At 37.6% G+C, this 20,700-nt stretch overlaps 1 protein-coding gene across 6 annotated transcripts in view; it reads right to left on the bottom strand.

Moving 5' to 3' along the window:
- Nucleotides 1-325: 325 nt before the first annotated feature.
- Nucleotides 326-20,700, bottom strand: part of LOC131683652 (MICAL-like protein 1) — a 62,960-nt gene continuing 42,585 nt past the window's right edge. For 4 of the 6 annotated variants that reach the window (XM_058965808.1, XM_058965806.1, XM_058965807.1 and 1 more), the window contains exons 4-10: nucleotides 18,674-18,858; nucleotides 18,535-18,599; nucleotides 3,759-6,142; nucleotides 1,668-1,803; nucleotides 1,536-1,607; nucleotides 1,295-1,471; nucleotides 326-1,241 (exon numbers count right to left, since the gene is read on the bottom strand). In XM_058965808.1, coding sequence (XP_058821791.1) covers nucleotides 1,158-1,241; nucleotides 1,295-1,471; nucleotides 1,536-1,607; nucleotides 1,668-1,803; nucleotides 3,759-6,142; nucleotides 18,535-18,599; nucleotides 18,674-18,858 — 3,103 coding nt within the window. In that variant the 3' untranslated portion in view covers nucleotides 326-1,157. Of the gene's footprint in view, nucleotides 1,242-1,294; nucleotides 1,472-1,535; nucleotides 1,608-1,667; nucleotides 1,804-3,758; nucleotides 6,143-17,068; nucleotides 17,341-18,534; nucleotides 18,600-18,673; nucleotides 18,859-18,943; nucleotides 18,964-20,700 lie in introns of those variants that run through there. The other 2 variants (XM_058965810.1, XM_058965811.1) reach the window with 2 other exon arrangements.

Genomic DNA, 20,700 nt, shown 5'->3' with positions numbered 1-20,700 from the left:
TACTGGGATATCAGTGTATTTACAACATGTAGTTGGATCCATAGGAAGTATTCCAAGGGAGAACCAAACCCTCCCTTGTCAGTACTCTAATGACAGTAAAAATGTTGCTAAGTAGAATATTTCTAGTTAGGGGCATTAAACTAGTCGACTATAAAAAAGGTTGGATATCTTACATATGAAATTTGGTCGAACACTAAAATGATTTTTGAAACGATTGTAACCCATTCATGTTTTGTACTTATACAAATCCCCAATTACCGTTTATTGAAACAGTGGGCTCTTCTCTAGTATGAAACACATTGTTTGAGTCAAAGACAATATACGCTCAAGCTTCACATAGGCGTGTTTTATTTTATTGTTGCTATATTCACATATCGCAAAGAAAACAAGTCTTCAATGTTGTACACAATAAAAATATGACAAATCTTAAACAAACTAGGACACGTCATTTTTACATGGGCCTATAACTTGTATCTAGATAAATGCTATCCGAAATGACAAATGAGATGATCACAAGACACAAAAAAACTTAAACAATACAATAGCATCGAAAATGTATGGAAAACATATAATATGACTATACAGCTAGTTAACTACATTGTTTTCATTTACTAACTCTCAACTTTCGCATCCAAAAGTACTACGCTGTCCTTTAATCCTCAAGAAATCCTAAAGAATTTAGTTAGCTAACTTTGTCGAGGATTACATGGATGGCTTAATCATCTTGTTCAAAATAACAATTTAAATAATGAAGAGCTCCGTAAAATGTAAGTTAATCACCGACCAATTTGTTAAAAGCAAGCACACTAATTCTAAAAAAAAATATCTCCAAAAGTAAACGGATTAAATGGCGAGCAGTCCTTCGAAACACGACAGTTGAGATTTCTACATTTGAGTTGAATACAACAGTAACTGGAATGTATATTGTTCGAGGGTGATTGTTGAAGCTTGGCTCCTGGAGGGCCCATTCTAAGTTTGATAATCAAAATTTTTAATTCTGATTACTTCCGGTGCAGGTGACGGTTCTGTGTTAATCGGTATGTACCACACATTATTATTGGTGATTTTGTTGAAATATTGTTTATAACTCTGTGCTAATAAATACACGACTCTAAAAATATATTTAGATGGTCTAGTTAGTTTTTACCAACGGCGAGCTATGACTTGTGATGCAGGAAGTCGACAAAGAACTTTTTCTTCTTTTTCTTCTCCTTCGTGCTATTTTCGGTTTCGTCAGCGTCCTGTGAATGGTACTTGATTAAGTTTGATATTTTTTTCGGATGATTATAGTTACCTTTTCTGAATCGATTTTCTTCGATTTGACCAATTTTTTCGCTTCCTTGAGTTTTTTCTTTTCCTTTTTGGAAAGTTTCATGGACGAATCACCACTCGCAGTTTTTTCCGTATCGGAGTCTTTCTTCCCGTGCTTCTGCTGGTTGGCCACCCGTTCTTCGATGCTTTGCTTGATGCTCTGGATAAATCAATGTATTTAAAGCTTAAAGCTTTTTGCGAGAATACAATGCCAATATACATACCATATCCTCTTCCGCTTCTCGCAGGCGATCCATCTCCAAACAGTCCACTACCTCGTTGCGCATCTGCACAATCTGAAAAGAAAGACAAACCGAGTCAGCTACCATTTGTATGCCCTATGGGATTCGTCTTACCTCGACTAGTCGTGCGATAAGAGCTTCCTCTTTCTCTTTGTCGGAATCGGTTTTATTGCGCTCTGGTTGTGCCATCAAAAGCCGGATCTCGTACTCCAGATCTGCTTGCTCCTGTTCCAGTCTGTGCTGTCGGCGGCTGTGTAAATATTGGCAAGCAATACGAAAGCCTTATTAGATGGGCATTAATTGGAAAAATATACGTTTGTTATACTACGAAGATCAGCTAAGCCTAGCCAAGCAAATTTATTTAATAGTATCACTCACGAATAATTTCATACTATGTGGCGAAATTTGAGAGAAATTGGACCATATTACCATGTGCCCCAAAGCGGTTGAAGTACATGTATTATGAATTAGGGGCCATGCATAAATGACGTAGCATTTTGGGAGGTAGAGGGGGTATACCATATTTGTGACTAAGTGTGACGGGCTTCAAAACCCATTGATTAGAGCAAACAATTTAATGTTCCTCCATTTCTAAGAGAAATTTAAATCCACACAAGTTACTTTTCACGCGAATTTTTCGTAAGTTTTTCGATTCGCAGAATTGTATGCTAGCAAAAAAAAACGAAAAGATTTTGCATGCGGCTTTAACTTGGCAATTCTTTAACCCATTCATGCCCATGCCCAACGTTTTTAAAAAGCTATATCTTTTGGTTGAGGCAAGATTTGCCCACAAAAACAAGTAAGGCTATTAAATATGACCATTGCCTTTCATTTGAGTACTAACAGTTACAAGGATAAGCTCTAGAACTGAAGTTATTGCCGTTAATCTGATTGGATTCCAATGTAGCAGTGCTGCCAGGGACAGTTTATGTTGATCCAAATTTGGGTGAAGCGAATTGATCGAAACTTTTGTACATTATACGGTATCATTTCAATGATATTCTGTAATTTTTTCATGCAAAAATATCGACAAGCGACTGGGTGACGAAGCTTTTTGTGAAACGTCTCTGAAATAAAACACGATTTGCGGTGTTAACTGCCATTCGAAAACTACTTAACCGATTCATTTCAAACTTTGCTTGCACATTCTTTGTAAAAAATACCCTAACCCCTACGTTGAGTTTTTTGGATATTTTTTCAATTAAGGGGGCTTTCTACTCATAAAATGGCGCAATTTTTCTTAAAAATAGCATTTCCGAAAAAAGCTTCTCCGATAATAATGCCATTTCATGAATGTATTGGTGGATTGGCGCGTAATACACAAATCAAGCATAACGATTGAGAGTACTCAGTATAGATTAGTTTTCCAATACTCATAGATATGGAGAAAGAAAAAGCAGACCAACCGAAAATCTGTTATTCCATTGTGAGAGACTGCGTCTTCGCATATCTCTCCCAGTGAGGATAATTAGTATATAGTTTTTTATACTATCGCCCTCCCCTTAAGCCCCGAAGATAGATTTTGATATCGTTGTCGCGCTATGGATAGCGGACAAGAACGAAAACTAGTGCGCACCAATATTACTCTTCCAAAGTGCAAAATTTTAGTGAAACCACTCTTTGCGTGTGAAGGAAACAAATCCCAATATATTAAAACGCATGGGATGCGCTTCGAAATCGTCTCATCAGAGTCCGGCACTAACTTAGAGCCGGAATAATTTAGCGCCGAATTAACGCTAGATCCAAAACGGAGACAAAATTTGGGTTTCGAATCAAACGACTGGCTAAACCTAAACATGATGTTCCGGTAGAGCAGAAGTTCTGTTATGCCGATGAGACTTGGTTTGGTTAAGCAGGTAATTGCTAAAACACTATGCTAATATCGGCATAATAGAAGTTTTGCTATAACTGGACATCACGTTAAACCAGTCGTTTGTTTCGAAACACGAAATATTTCCGTTTTGGATCTTGCGTCAATCTGGCACTAAATTATTCCTACTCTAAGTTAGCGTCGGATTCTGAAGAAGTTGAAACGCAACCCATAACTCGAATATACATTGGTGCGTCTACTCCCAGCGCTAGGTGTTATTGGATATGACATCTAAATGACACAAATAGAAAATAATATTTGTCTATGTGATGTTGTGTTATGTCTACTTGTTTGTAGGAAAACGATTTGGTAGAAAACTCAACCACTATACTCACAGATACATCAGCTCCGCCTGCCTTCGGAACAGTTCGTTCTTCTCATTAACCAACTCGAACAGTTGCATGATCAGATCCTCGACCTCCTTAGTATTAGTCTGTATCCCGGTGATGTCCATTTCGGGGCCGACTCCTTCGCAACGCTCCCGAATCATCTGCTCCAAGACGACACCCTGCTTCTCAAGGCCCTGCTGCTGGGTTTCGATAATGTCCATCTCCTGCCGAATTTCCTTAAGTGGGAGCATTTTGATAGCTTTCCGCTCTGGTAGTGGTACGGGAAGTGCCGGTGCCGGACCTTTGCGTCGTTTCCACTTGCCTTGCTGAGACTTGTTCGACATCAGGCTGTTGTAGGAATCGATGTTTGGGCTAATCGGCGAAATTTGTGATTGTCGATTTCGGTTCTGAGCTTCTTTATTGTCTTTCATTTTTTCCCACTGTCGTTCGCTAGTTGTGCTAGTTTCCAGCGTAAGGCTGTCATCGTCAACTTTCAAAGGAATCAACGTCCTTCTGTATACTACTGAATCGTTACTCAATACCCTGTTTAATGTTTCCGACGAGTCATTATCATTGCTTATTAAACTAGCGTCCAAGGTGATTAGGCGCTGAGTTGGGTTGGGGGACGACGTTTTCGAGTCTGATTGTTTGGGTGTGGACGATAAGACTGGAGGTGCCGGAGCAGGTCGTTTCTTGCGTGGCGTCGTTGCTTGGCTGGACGAGAGATTTTCAGTAGATGTTTTTGTGATGGCAAGTGGTATATCTGGTGCTTTAGACTTTTTACGACGATTAGTCGTAGATAAACCACTATCCAAGGATGAAGCGAGTGAGACATTAGAACCGCCAAATTGACTGGACATTAGTGACGTTTCCATAGAACTAATAGAATCATTATGATTGTGCTGCTTTCTTGGAGTAGGAACGGGTGTCCTTCGGGGTGATGGCTTTACAATAACTGGCACGATTTCACTTTCCGGTTCGTCATCCTCTTCGTCGTCGAACGGATTCGCTGGCACATTTGTTTTTATCTTTGGAGGCGGTGGCCTCGGTGGTTTCGCGCTCATCGGTTGAGATTCTTCCTCATCATCACTGCCAAATGGATTTGTGCTAACTCTACGTTCAGAAGGAACTGGTTTACTAATAGATTGAGAATGTTCCTCGTCCGATTCTTCCCCAAATGGATTCAAATCCGATGGATATTCTTCTTTCAAATTCATACTTTGTGCATCTGTACCGGAATGTTCTTTTACTTGTTCTATTATAACAGTTGGCATCGCCTCTGATTTATTCGTGCCTATATCCGCTTCAAGCTTAGGCACTTCATCGATTTGCTTAACATTATTTTCACTCTTGTTTTCAATCGGCTCTACTTCATCAGGCACTTCTAATAATTTGATATTTTCCTTAACTGCAACTTCGTTCAACGCCTCGGCTAAATCTGTTTGTTCTGTTTGTGCATGCTTCAAACCCATGCTGTCGAATGAAACTGTATCGCTTGCCATGTGCTCCTTCGATTCATGGTTGATTGATTCTCCATCTATTGTTACGGGTCCTACTTCGTCCAATGGATCATTTTCATTTATAACGTTAGCATCTTCTGTAACGACATTAGTTATCACAATTGCTTCATCGGAGTTACGCCGATTTATTGTTTTAGGAGATTCTTGCGCAACATCCGCTTCCACATGAACTTCATCAGAATTATTAAGACATGTTTCAACGTTTCCATTTGAATGATCAAGTACTACCTCGCGCGTAATGTTGTTAATTGGTTCAATAAGTACGATGCTAACAGAGGCAAGTAACGCAGGGGGTTTCGATATGGATGGAGCAGGAGGTGCCGATATGGGAGGAGCAGGAGGTTCGTCTTCTGAATCAGATTCGCCTTCACTTTCGGTAGCATTCTCGGATTTATGGGGTTCGCGACTTTCGGTTTTATCCAGTTTGTTCTCTTCTCCTAAAGAACCTTTTAAAAAACTACTCATTTGAGCTCGTCGCACAAGCTTGGATGTCTTTTCTTCGTCGCTGAGTGGCGCCGACTCGAAAAAAGATATCCGTTCCAACAATTTGCTACTTCGACTGATCCGTACATTCTCCCGACTGCCCCCGTTCACTGTTGAAGTTACTCCACTCTCCGAGGACATCGAACGGCGTCTTTCGGCTAACTGAATTTCCTCATCCGGACATGTTTCACAGCAGTATTCTCCGTCGGTTTCCGTCTCGTAGAAACTGCCTAATGTCAACTGGGCTCCACATCGTGCGCACTTTAAGCAGGATCGATGGAACAACTTTTGCTCGAAGCTAATGCGCTCGGCGAAGAACACTGGATTGCCACATGCGCGACAAGGTTCGCGTTTGGGAACACCGACGAAACCGCTGGAGTTTGCCATCTAGGTGGAAAGGAACAGGTTAATAGTTTGAAACCATTGTAAAAATAATTAGATAATAAAAATGGCCCAGAAACTAGTTGGCAATCGATGAAGAATCGAGATTTCTAAATAATGTGGAGGACATAGGTAACACGCTGAATAATGAATTACTTTAAACTTAATTGTAGTGGCCGAAAACAGCTCCAAGTGCTTGGTATTATCAACTAATAGATGTTCGTGTGGTAGAGAACTGTTAATTCAAACAACATGCTGCTACTAAAGAAAAAAATCTGTCAATATGACAAACAACAGGCAATAGCTTTTTCATAAAGGTCCTCTATTCTATTTGAATAACTCTGTGCTTTAAAACTAAGGGACCGTTCTTATACCACTTGGACGAAAAAATCTTCATTTTTAACTCCCTCCTCCTTTGACAAGCGTGGACAATTCCTGTATCCCTACCCCCTCCCTACGATGTCCACGTGGACTTTCCAAAAAATTTTCGGGTAATTTCATAAAAAAATGGTATTTCAAAAAAATTTCCTTTGTGTTAGACTACTATGGCGGAGAAGGGCAATGACAATCGTTCAAACATCACCCACAGAATATCATGCACTTCTTTCGTCTTTTGTGAAATTTCGATGGAAGCGACATTATGATCTTTTATATTAACGTTTTAAAGATTCATCTCAATAACATAAAATTTAAGAAACCTCGTTTTTCAACCACAAGCTTTCAAGTCCAAAATTAGTGGTATTTGACCAAGTCACAGAAGATTGACCCAAATGATTCAGACAGCATTTTTTCTCAGATTTTGTTTCGCACGATTTCCTCTGATTTTTTATGATAGCTTCCATTACACACTATGCTGTTATAAAAAACTCACACCAAAGACGATACAAATTTGTTTAATTTTCTTATAAAAAACAAATATATAATGAAAAGTCCAGGTGGGGATTTACAATACCCCCACCCCCTCTCCCCATGCACAAGCTTGGGTTTTTTATGACCCCTACTCTCCCATAAATTGTCCACGTGGTATATGGATGGGCCCAAACGTGCTGGCAGAGAGTCATGGAATGTGTGTGGTACGATCAGAGGATGTTCCCTGAATTACACCGTGATCAACGTACACTGCTAAAACCTGGTCGTGCCCAACGACTTAAATGAACAGTCCTAAATGCGACTATATCGTTATTGTGGTCAAGAAGGCGCAGTAAAAACTGGTAATTTGCCTATTTACACTGACAACGGCCGGCAGTGCAAATATCTGACTACTATCTAGTCACAGTGTGTATACGGTCAAAACTGAAAAATATAACGATTTTAAGTGTTATCCTTGCCCCTTATTTGGCTGGGTGCCAAATACATCTGAATAAAATGTAAACAATATTTTCTGAAAACGCTTTAGATGTAGTCAGGATGTAAAGTTACTACGAAATCAATTAAATTTTTTAAGAAAGGTCCGATTCGAAAAAAAACAGCGCATTGTTGCTTCGCGGTGACATTGACATTTTCCACTTCAGTCTGAGATACAGCAAATCCAAAAATGATACGCTCGCTGGCGCCATCTAGCGATATGACACCGCAATATTCGGCATGCTATCTCGTAGGTTCTTATACCCTGAACAACTTTGCCGAAGGCACAAGTACGCTAAAGGATACCTCACATCAAATTGCATCACGGAAAAAACGCTTTAGAAAATAACCCATCGGGTATTTTCTCTTGAAAATTTAGAGTGTATTGTTTACACTGTATTTTTATCGCTGTCAGTTTTTCGAAAATTGGAAAAAATGGCGTCGCCCGAAAAGCAACGTCGCGAATTGATTTTGCGCAGGCACGTGTAAAATCCTAAAATCCTCTCATCGGGACATCGGAAAACAACTCGGAATCGTGCAGTCAACGGTGAGTCGTATGATTTAACTCTGAGCGTCGAACGGAAGGAGAAATGCGGTCAGAATGGATGTTCTATTAGTGGTCAGGACCACAAGCCTCATTGTCTCATCATGGATGAATGTCTGGCAGCTTGTACTGTTCTTCACCGCCCAGCACAAATTTGATGTTCCGGAAGAAGTAAGGCAGCACGAGCTTTCAAAGTTTACCAATAAATACATGATTTGGCAAGCGATCTACTAATGTGACAAACGAAAAGCTCCGTTCCTGACTACCGGGACCGTAAACGGGGAGATCAACCTCAAGGAGTGTCTACAGAAGCATCTGCTTCCTCTGTTGAAGCAACACGAGGGCCCTACGATCTTCTAACCGGATCTAATTTCGTGCAACTATTCTAATGTTGTGCTAGAGTGGTACGAAGCCAACGGGGTCACTTTCGTACTTAAGGACATGAACCCCTCCCCCACACCGGGTCAACGTGTAAAATTATACCAAAATCCGTTGAAAAAAGAAGTGTATTTGCGGAATGATTTAATTTAAAAAAAAAATTAAAATTACATATGTTTTTCTGTGGTGGATCTTTGATATGTTTACAATATGAAAATAAAAATAAAAACAAATCAAAATGATTGTCACTTGGATTTCGTGCACATAACTTTTTATTACGTTCGGAGGTCTTCTTTCGCGGCGGGAAAATAATTGTCTGATCGCCTACTACGTCATGGTGAATGACCATGTTAATCCGTCGTCATTGTTATTGACTTCTCCACCGCTGTTGCTTACAGTTGATTTAGGGGTGCTGTACGCTGCTTTTGAGGTTGTCATTATGGCCTGACGTAAATAATTTTTGACGTTTATATTGAAAACCAACGAAGTCAACAGAAGTGATTACCAAAGGTTCCAAATTTCAAGAATCGATTATGAATACCATGCTTAGACATTACCGGGAAACTATGACGTTTGATCATGCAAAGCAAAATAAATTTAGAGGTGGAATATAGGACTGGATACTACGAGCGAAAATCAGTAGAGTAGTCCAAAAGAATACAGGCTATTTGGCCAAAAAGCTCACTTTGGCGTACACTCTAGCTTGGCGAATTTGTTTCTGAGAAGGTTGTCAGTCGTAGTGTGTCAGCAAGCATGACAACAAAACGTGGTTGCTCAAAACTATACCAGGAAGCATGTTCTGATCAAATATAACGCATGCATTTAAATAGACGCTTTATCGTAATAATTGACTTTGGACAAATCCTCGGTCTAGCAATTTAAATAAAACTAGAATTTCACTCGTTTTCGTATTTTTGTCATATTCATTTTCTAGTTACTGCAATTTGCAAGCAAACTTGTCAATTTTCACTCCATGCATTTCGTCGCATAATTATAATCAGCTTATTTTCTATAATTCAGAAATATAGTATTTTTCGCTATGTGCATCGCACAGTAATAGAATAATATTCATACAGAGAGTTTAAAAGTGTTGTAACTATGTTATATAATCTTTCAAAATATATAGTTTGAAATGATACAAATTCTCATAAAAGCTACATTCTAGACTCCCAAACTATCATCATTTAACTACACACCATTTCAAATTCAATACAATTTAAACGTTGCTGCCATACACTGGAACCATTAAATCTTCATTCGTGAAAATTTACTTATATTGAGATCAAAATGTTGGACATTTTGCATCCGCCATTTTGAATTTTGAAAATCTGAAATCAAAATCGTAATCTGCGCCCCAAAAAACCGTGGTATATACCTTTGCAGGTTGATCAAGAGCATTTTCAACTTTTGGCCAGGTTTTAGGGAAATCCGCCACTGTGCATTGATTGGAAGTTCAGAGAATTCTGAATGTTAGTCACAATACATTCAAACACGGAGAAGCAATTGTTATGGTTGAAGGTTATTTCTCTTGATACGGATTTGTTCCACTTTGGCTCTGTTAATTTAGAACAGAATCCAAGAAGTAATGTGTAACAATGACAATACTAGTCAATACGAATTATAGAAACTGAATCATTAAGGGGGGCGTCTGGTGTAGTGGGCAAAAAATCGACTTCTTTTTTATACGTCTTATTGTTAGTATTGAACTTCTAGAATAGTCTCCCGCAATCTCGGTGGCCACGCTGAACTTCATGTGTTTTAAACAGCCATGCATTCCTCGCGCGTATATGCTGTAACACACGCAGATTTCAATCTATCAGCAACTAGTTTCGAAATACTCACAACAATCAAAATACAGTCTAAACAATGCACTCTAAACTACTTCTACCCAAATATCCTAGAGAAAATACCCAATGGATTATGGCGTTTTTCCGTGATGCAATTCGATGTGGGACACCCTTTAATAGCGTTTTTCTCGAAACCGCGTTTTTCAAATTGGCGTAAACGATAACTCAAAAACTAATCAACGAATTGACTTGATTTTTTTTATAAAAATGCACAATATTTTTAGCCTGTCGATGAACTACAGAAAACTGAATAAAAATGTTATCAAACATAAAAACGGTGTCGGGCCATTAGGCCGAAAGCCGTTAGGCCGAATGCTGCAAGGTCGAACGCCATTAGGCCGAATGGGTCATAAAACCGAATGTCATTAGGCCGAATGGGTCATTAGGCCGAACGCCATTCGGCTGAATGGGCCATTAAGCCGAATGGGTCATTAGGTCGAATAGGTCATTAGGCCGAATGGGTCATTAGGCCGAATTGGTGATTAGGCCGAATGGGTCGTTAGGCCGAATGAGGCAGTAGGGCCGAATGGCTCATTAGGCCATATGCACCATTGCGCTGAATGTCATTCGATTAAAAGCATCGTTTCAGAAACTATTTGAGATGACGAGTTCACGAGTTTCCCATGGCTAAAAAGCCATGTTGTACTAGAGGGTCCCACGAAATGTCAAACAGAAAACGCGTTGATAATCGAAGGTGCTTGGCTTTTCTTTGGAGAGTGCTGTATATTCCTTAACATCGGTTGTGATGGGTTTATTTATATGTATTTTATTTAGAAACATTTTATTTTTTAAATTTGCTGATTGTGGATACCAATACGTATTCATTAGGATTGCATGTATCATCCGGAACATTAAGATACACAAGCCGTATGTCATAAGATCAAAAATTGAGTGTATGTCGTAACGTCCGAAAAATTAAAGTTTCAACCCAAATTGTTTCCGATGTTTACAACGTACCCCTAGTGCGTCATATAGTCTATCTGGCACAATGACGCATATTCGCTATCAGTTTTAATGTTAGCAAGTGCCTCAGAACATCTCGTCATAAAATTTCTTTACGAGTACAAGTGGAACCTCCTTTTGAGTACTTAATTCCCTCACGCTAACGAGCTACTTTCTCTCAATCTCGGTGGAGTTGCATGATTTAAAAATCTTTACACATTTTTGCTCGTAAAAATAACAGATGCATGTAGCAACGATCCTAGAAAAGAACTTAGCAATTGCTACCAGCTTTACGAGCCAGATGGAAAATTCGATCATCAAATTTGTTTGTCAAGGTCGCAAACTGAAGGAACCGTTCTTTCTTTTTTACTTCAAAAGATCTAGTATACGATGTACCATGGAATTTGGAGTACTTCTTTGTGAGTTGGTAGTCGCGATTAACCTCTGATCGTTAGCTAGTTAGTCTCCGCAGCGCTGTTTTCCTATATACCCTCCGTCTTTTTGATCTGTATATTACAATGCATTGAATTATCAAGAACAACAAACCAGGTAGAAACGTGGCATAGCCAGTCGAAACTTGTTGGAGCACCACATGTGGGAACATGGAAGACGATTGACGAACTTCGTTTGGACAGAAAGCTGGTAGTGTGTGGGCGAATGTGTTCCTTGTTGGAGGAAGAACCGCACAGAGGAATGAATACGCTCAGAAGAATGAACGACTCCGCAAAGTCGTTAAAAATTTTAATACCTATGCAATTAATGAATATATTATTGCTTTTGTAGCAATCATTCCCGAAATAAAATATACGATGTTAACTGCAATCAGATGGAGTCCAACGTGGTTCTATAAGTTTTAACCCAACATTCCCTAGAAAATATAATGTCGAAGAGTTTTCCCTAGAAAATACAATTACCAAACAAAACCATTCTGATTATAATATCAATATCCGGAAATAATTTCTCAGAATGTACCGTTCACCAGAAAATCAACCCCAAAGTATATTGCCAAGGATTGATATTTCAAAATAAAATCCTATTTATAAAAAGCAAATTAAAATTAAAATAAAAAAAATCAGGTTAACTTAATATAACCACTAGCCATAACTATTTTTCGGTTGTTACACTGCTCTAGCGCATGCGGCCTAGCCGCATAACCGAGGACAAGGATCCGAAGCGGCGGCCTCTCGCGAGCAAACCTGTGATCCACTCGTTTTCCCGGATTACTCAAACATAGGGGCTTTTTTAATTTAAGTCCGACGGAGCGGAGCGATGTCGGACAGCACTTGACATAAAGCGATGTGGCGTAGCCACATTAGGCGTCGCTTTCATTTATTTGTTCCATTACAGCAGAAAGGTGTTGCAAATATTCTGAACATTATTATTGTAAGTTTTAAAAAATCGTAAAAAGTCACCCTTCATTGAAAGTTTTCAGTTACAACCGCAATACATATTTATCATTCTCTTTGACCTGGACGAATGAGTCATTAGGCCGAATGACCCATTCGGCCTAATGACTCATTCGGCCTAATGACCCATTCGGCTTACTAACCCATTCGGCCTAATGACCCATTCGGCCTAATGACCCGTTCGGCCAAATGGCCTTCGGCCCAATGACCCTTTCGGCCTAATGGCAGTCGGCCTAACGGCATTCGGCCGAACGACATTCGGCCTACCGGCTTTCGGCCTAATGACCCAGCACCCATAAAAACATTGGGGAAAGTGTTTTACATCACTTGAGGTGCACAACGAGAGACAGCGCAATATGTCTAATAGAAACGGAAAAAATGAGATTCTGCTAACTAGACCCGGTCTCCCTTAATATAATTAATATTTAATATATATTTTAGAATGCCACAGACAGCCCGCGACAAACAAATATACCTAGATTTGATAGGGGTTTCTTCACAAATGCATGTGTATGCGGTTCTGTCTATGGAAATTTGCGAATAATAAAGATTTTTTACATTGGATCAATGCTTTTTAGCAGTGAAACTTTCAATAACTGAACAAATATGAGATGGGAATAAATTTCCATAAAAAATGTACAATTTCCCAAGCCGGACAAAATCTCATGAACGTATAAAAAAGCCAGAATTTTTTTTTTTGAATTTTTTTAAGGAGTGTGACATAGGAAAATGTCCATTACACCAACAGAAAAGCATAGAGTCTCTTCGACAAAATTGTTTCTTATTATACACTTTCGCTGAATAAAATAAAATTTAATTAGTGCAATCATACCTTGCTATAAAACAATCACGATATAAAGGCACCCGTAACTCGATATAACGTAAATTCTACCTCGATGTAACGTAACTTTAATTTGAAGACTAAATATTGAAAAATGTCAACCCATAAATAAATTGTATTGATTATAATTACATTTTGAATTATTTTGGGCATAGCTTTATTCATTTTTTCTATTCACCAAAAATATTAATTTTATCTGCGAACGAAGTTCGTTCGTTTTTGGCTGTCCCCCAGTTCATGAAAATTACCTGTTTAACTTAGATTAGATTTGAATTGAGAGCCTTATATACAATCACGACAGTCCGATTATGCCCAGGCAACACCCACCTATCTTATCGTCTGTTTGTTTTTTCTGATCAATGCATAATCGGGACAATCATTGCAGGGATAGTACATAAATTGGACCTAAAAACAATTTAAATTTTTCCGAGTTCACTCAATAAGTTCTTAATTTTTAAGTAAGTGCAGGTATACGTGTATACGCGTATGGCTGATGCAGCTATTCGAACAGGGCTGCCATAATTAACAATAAAACTCACTTGTTTTGAAGTCATGCTGCTTCTTTAGTTAATAACTTTTCTCAGCTAATTTTTACAAACTTGCAATGTTCCACGAATAAGTTCACTAGAAGAATACCTTTCGAAATATTTAGTGTTCTCATTAATTGGTTGATGAGGTAATTTTTTGAGAAATTATTTTCAATGTTAACCGATTTTCCATACTAATTTCCATATAAACTTTGAAAGTTTTGGAGGGTACGTAGACGAACCGATCGTTTCCAACATTTGCACAATTACTAAGAACCATAAAATAAATCAGTAGAGCCTCGTGGAGCTAATAGTCAAAAATTAAACCACTCTAAGGTATAGTCAAATTAAACCGGGCAATAGTTTCCAAGTTATTATTATAATAATGTGTCTTTTTACAAATAGCATAGCAAAAATCACAAAATGAAGTTTTAAGCACCAAAAGCAATTACTTTGAAATGTATTTTGAGAAAATTTGGTGCTGCAGCAAAGTGGTACTTTCTAATTCAGTTTGATTTTGTGCAATCTTAGGTTTTAGAACCTTTCATTGCCGGAACTATAACATCTAGTATTCCACGAAATTGTAGCACCATGTGCTATGTACAACTCTATTGAAAAGTATAAATGTGTATCTTTAATTGCAAACATAATCAAAGGTTATGTTGGCTTAATGATAAGGAGTTACGCAACAGCAGGATTTTAAAAAAAATCGGTTTTTTTATTTATTAATCTAAAATGTGCTTTAGGATGTTAAAAATGGTATCCCAAAACATGGAAGACGACAACAATACATAAATGTAAAAAATTTCAATTCTGCCGCAACGCCTCTTATGTATACCCCGAGCGTAGGGGAGACCGGGGCTAGTTGGCGATGTTTTCAGTTTTCGTATTTTACCGTTTTGATTAAGGTCGGTCTTGCAAAATAAAACATGTTGCATAAAAGGGCAGACTATTGGCAACATCCCTGAATTTTATCAAAATTTTTGTTGCAATATCTTTATTTTTAAAGACAAAACTGTGTGACGCGGGAAACCCGCCAACTAACCCCAGCCCCGGGGTAAGTTGGGGGTATGTATGGATACGCCAGAAAATAGGCAATCAGCTGGAGATTCAATTACAATTACATTACAAGGGTCCTTATGGAACGTGCTGAATGTCTTCTCAATAAAAATGTATATTAATTGACATTTGCTATTATTGTTCAGTCCGGTGTATTGAGACATTGCATTTAGACTTCGACGCGTACTCCATATTCAAAAGCAATTTTATCGAAATTCTTCAGGTGATTTGCCGTCATGCGTCATGCAGCGTATTGACTCATCTTACATATTGTCAAAATTAAATTTATATGCTCCCACTCGTCAATTACGCAATAGAAATTTGTTCGCGATAGGTCATCACCGTACAGACTATGCTAAATTCGGACCACTAAACCAGATGATGGCTGTGCATAACGAGCATTGTGAAAGTATTGACCTTACCATGCCCCGAACAAGTTTAAAACAGTTTTTCAACTCTTTACGGCATCATAGTACATAGAACTAGTTTACAGGATAAATATAAGCAATTAATATTTGTATAATGTAGTCTACACTTGATTGACGAAATAAATAAATAAATAAATATCTATCTATGCGGATACTGACAGCTCTTTTCACGCACTATCGAAAAATATAATCATTGTGGGAATAGATTGCAAATATTCTTAAATAACACAAAGTGTTTGAAATTAAGTAAATTTACTTTATATGCCCGAAAACACAATATCGTTCACAACTTCTACAAAACAAAATGTTTTGCAACAAAAACACATTTGATAAAGGGTTTCACATAACTTGAGGCACACAACGAGAAGCAGCGCTATAAGCCTAACAGAAACTGAGAAAAAGGGAATCCGCCTTGCTGGACAAGACGTAGAGCAATAGAATACGTGGTGTTATGAATAAATAATATTTAACACACACTGGTTTATGTTATGGTATGGATTTTCTCAAGTCAGTCTTTTTGAGCTTTATTACCATTGGCTTCACATTTTAAGCAAAAAGATCGGTACTGCCAGCAGAATATATCCTTCTTACTAGGATTCATCCACTTTTAAGTAACGTATACTTCGTAGCAAGCTATCCGTTTCGTGTTATGATTTTTAGGAACACTGTTGATTAACAACCCGACGGTCGATGAAAATTGTTCTTCATTATCATGTCTGAATCTCATATTAGATACTTTATTGTTTCGATTTTTGATGTAATTATGAATCACGCTCAATTTGATTTTTAATTTTTTACTGACAAGTAATAAATGCAAAAATCAGAGTTTCCGCGTATTTCAATTATTAACATGATGTAATGATAGCGTAATTGAACACCACAAATAATTCCCAAACTCAAACTTAACTTCAACACACACAAATAATGATATGGAGAGTAGATTAGAATATGCGACAAAAACTGGTGATTATCAAAACTTTTGTTTTGGTAAGGTTCAACTGAGAAAGCTTGGAAAAGCAGCCATGTTGGATAACGAAAAAAGTAGTTCTAGATAATGTGGCTGTGAGAATGGGGTCCCAAAAGTTGAAATAGTACAACATACATTCTTCGAGTCATTGTACTGATTTTTACACTGAATATAGAAAGCTTGGAACCTTTTCATTCCACCCCGCGCGGTTTTTTGCATTTCACTAAATATTTCACTAAAACAGATTTTTCTTATTCATTTTCAGCATGTTACTGACGTCCACACGATATCTAGTTTGGCAACAGAAACACAAGCTTGTTGGGGAAATCATATTGATTCTAGTTAAAGAAGAATACATTTATACTCGCTCAAAACATAAAAAGCACAAAAGCACTTGAGACATTACACTCAAAGCATGACAAATTTATGAATATGGACTGAAAATGCATAATCTACGAGATCAAAACATTTATAGCTACCGTGCCCACTTGAATTCCGAATGCAAACGTTCTTTCAGTAAATTATATCCGTACGGTCGAAATATAAAACCCACAACGGACGAACTATAAACTTTCAATACAACTACTGTGTCTAAACACGCTCTAAGGAAAAATCAAAAAGATGCTAAAATGTTAAACGAAGAAATTACCTGTGAAATCACCACACGTGTCAGCCCCTGGTATGATAAAGGTCTAAATTTTCTACTAAATAACGACGAGATGCCGGATGCACGTGTGGTCTTGGTTGCTTACTGCTTGTTTATTCGGTCGTGATCGAAATTGGTATACTTTCAGGGACTTGGAAATTAGTCTAGTTTTGTTTGTATCTGTTTTGTTTTTTTTTCTACGGGACTTGTTTCTCTGTTCTTTAGCAGAAAATTTCTGGTTTATATTGACCCACTATATCCAAACTATTATCTTCCTACAAATGATGAAGAGATAAAAAAGAGAGAAAGAAATAAGAAACAAACACGGGTAAGCAAAAACGGCGACAAGAGATTAATTGCTTCTGCAGCCATTGGCAGGATGTTAGTGGTCTATAGTTGGGATAGGAGGGCCAAAACAAGGTTATTCGGTCAGTTTGGTTGGGTTACTAATTCAAATAGTTTTTGTTTACTGCCACCAATTACAAATTTATTAAACAGTGCCTAACAAAATTAATCACCGGTTCAAAACCAACGAAACCATACATAAGGTTATTTGCACACGGATAATGTTAGTATTACTTTAGAAACTGCAGTAAGATTTTGTTAAATGCACAACAATTTACCAAATCTTAACATTTAAAAGGCTATAGTTGTTTTATTTTTTCCAGCATATTAATAGTACGTCATTAGGAATTCATACAGGGTTAAATCACCGTGAATCATATTAAACCCGTCCGTACACCAGACGACAGGACACACGTGACACGCCACAAAAATATTCACTAGGAATTTTGTTCTATCTATTCAAACGTCGTAGCTGTTGTTCCGTTGAAATAGCTAGAACAAATTTCATAGTGAATATTTTTGTGGCGTGCGTCCTGTTGCCTCGTGTGTGTACAGTTCAAAGTATATTCAATGGCACACTCGCTAATTGTTCGAAAACCTTTACACTGATTTACTAAAATTTAGCAAAATTAAAGATATCATGCACGAATAATTGTAGATAGTGGTTGGTATGTATGATGAAAATTAGTAGCGCAAATTTTCCAAAACCTTCATATTGTGCTATGATATTGTAGGACAAGTGACAACCCATAGCACACTTAAAACACAAAGCAATTAAACACGAAATTCCTGTCCAAATCGATAAAAATAGATACATGATAAAAGATGCCATCATGCGAAACTCTCTTCCGATGCAATCTGACGTCGTCGTTACAGGCATGCGGAATATTTTACACATTTCCCGCTTTCTAATGTTCATTCGTTCTTTGGCATGTAAATTAAGATAATGACTATGACGACGATGATGGTGAATGCTAGTGTTGCGAACGCACATAAAGTATTTCATGAGTTAGTATTTCAATCACGTACGGTTAATATTTCCCGGTGATTTATATGAGCTGTAGAGCTATGTACAGATTAAAGCAAGCTATATGCTTTTGACGACGAGTAAATAAATCACTTACCTTAGGATCGAAATCTTCGGATTTTGGTTGTTTTTCTGTTGTTTTCTTATTGTTGTTAGTGGGCTCTAGAAGTGACAACAGTTGGAGAATTCATTGCATTAGAATTATTGTCACTGAATCGATCAACGGTTAAACTTACCCTGATTACTGAATACCCGGTAGTATTGTGACAGGTAGGTTAGTATGGAAAATCTATCAGGCACTTCGTATTTTACCATATCAGCCGGATCAAGCAGCGAAGGTATCGCAAGGTGTTTCTCGGCGATGGTGAAAGCTAATTCATTGTTGTCGTAAATGTTTTCTTTGTTCAGTCCGGCAAAATCTCTGTTGGAAATTTGAAAAAAAATTGTAGAATAAACAAATTTAAATTCACTGTACGTGCCCGGCATCAACTTCATATGGAACTTACAAACTTATTTCTACATCAATCTAGTGATCCCATCACCGGAAAAAAGAAAAAAGAGAAGATATTTTTGAAGAATATATGTTATTACTAATCTGGGTGGAGAATTAATTGGAATCATGCAAATAGTGAAGAATTTTTTTCTAAAATTGTTGGTAAACAAAAGAAATTTAACCCTTGTTACGATTTAAAAATAGTAGTTCCACCCATTTGTGTACTAAGTCGTAGTAAGTGTGTTATTGTGAAAAATTTGACGAACAGGAGAAAGTCACTACTGTTATGTATTTTTGACGTACAGCGCATTTCTCATTTTCTTTCTGGACAACACACTGAATTTAATCAAATGAATAACGATGGTCGAGGTCTTAATTGTTTTCTTATATGACTCTATGACTGCTCGCTAGTAGCTAGACACAACATTTCATGAAACAGTTCGCGGAATAACACTGAATCGAAATTTTGTGCAATAGTTCACGTGACGATGAGCAGAATCGCACGATAGTGAAAATGATTACAGATATATTCTAAAATTCACAAACACGCAAGATTGATCGTGAGTAATATACTATGAAGCAAGAACCAGTTTACGAATTCATTGATAATATTTTATGAATTTGTGAACAATTTCATGAGCACGAAAGGTGACTCGTGATTTATGCTTTAGAAATCATGAACCCGTTCACGAATACATGAATAATAGGGGGAGTGGGGATACATCAACCACTTTTTTGTTACTTGTATCGATTTTGTTGGTTATTTTCGGCAAATTTGAGACTAAGAGAAACGAAAGCAACGATGTTGAAAGACGGATAGGTATCAGACGGAGCGAATCAGTTATAAACATAGAACGGAAAACTAGGACTAGGCAGGCTCACATGGACATGATCGAAAGGAAATGTGAAGAATTCTTCGCCTTCTGCTAAGTAGGAGCTGGGCGTTACACCCAAGTCTACCGCATAGTCTATGGTAGAACATAACTCATTATCATGTTTTACCGCCGACGCCGGTAAAAAAATTCTTCACAAATCCTCGCCTAGAACGACCATGCGATCATGCTTCTCCCGTTCTGGTAGCATCAAGCCGTGACGTATGCATTCACTAGGATTTGTGAAGAATTTTTTGCCGGCGCTTTTGGGTGACGCGTACATCACAAACAAACTTGTTATGACAGGTTGTATTCCTTCGATACGTGTAACATCTCAGTACTGCGAGAGCTCACTCCAAAAATTATATTACAAATTGTTTTCTTATATCTTTTCTTATTAAAAGGTAAGTAGAAATACTTTTATATTGAAAATCGTAACTGTCGAAAAAAATATCTATTCAAATTGACCTAATTCGAAGATTATCATCTCATTATTGAAAAATGAAAAAACTACATATTTTATGTGTATATGGTAGAGAAATGGGTCGAAAAATAATTATTAATAATAATAATGAATAACAATAAATGAACAAAACCATAACTTTTTGAATATTACATTAACAGGGTGAATTTAAACTTTTGACTGGTACTGTATACGAAAATATATCATTTATACTTTCATCTTTTGTTCTGAATGTGCGAAATATCATTTAATTTCTATGCTGTGGTATTACATCTAAAATGAAAAATATTCGTGGTAGTTCATCTATTCCCTGGTTCACCTATTCCCACTTTAACGACAAAAAACTTTGAATATTTTTAAAAGCGCCAACAAACGTATGACTCTACCGTAAATGCGTGTGAGTGAAGGTTACCGAATGAGCTAACAAGAAAAATA

The sequence above is a fragment of the Topomyia yanbarensis genome, chromosome 2 (genome assembly GCF_030247195.1).
Source record: "Topomyia yanbarensis strain Yona2022 chromosome 2, ASM3024719v1, whole genome shotgun sequence".
Lineage (NCBI taxonomy): Eukaryota > Metazoa > Arthropoda > Insecta > Diptera > Culicidae > Topomyia > Topomyia yanbarensis.
The sequence above is the reverse complement of the archived record's forward strand: the minus strand, read 5'-3'. Positions and strand labels throughout refer to the sequence as shown.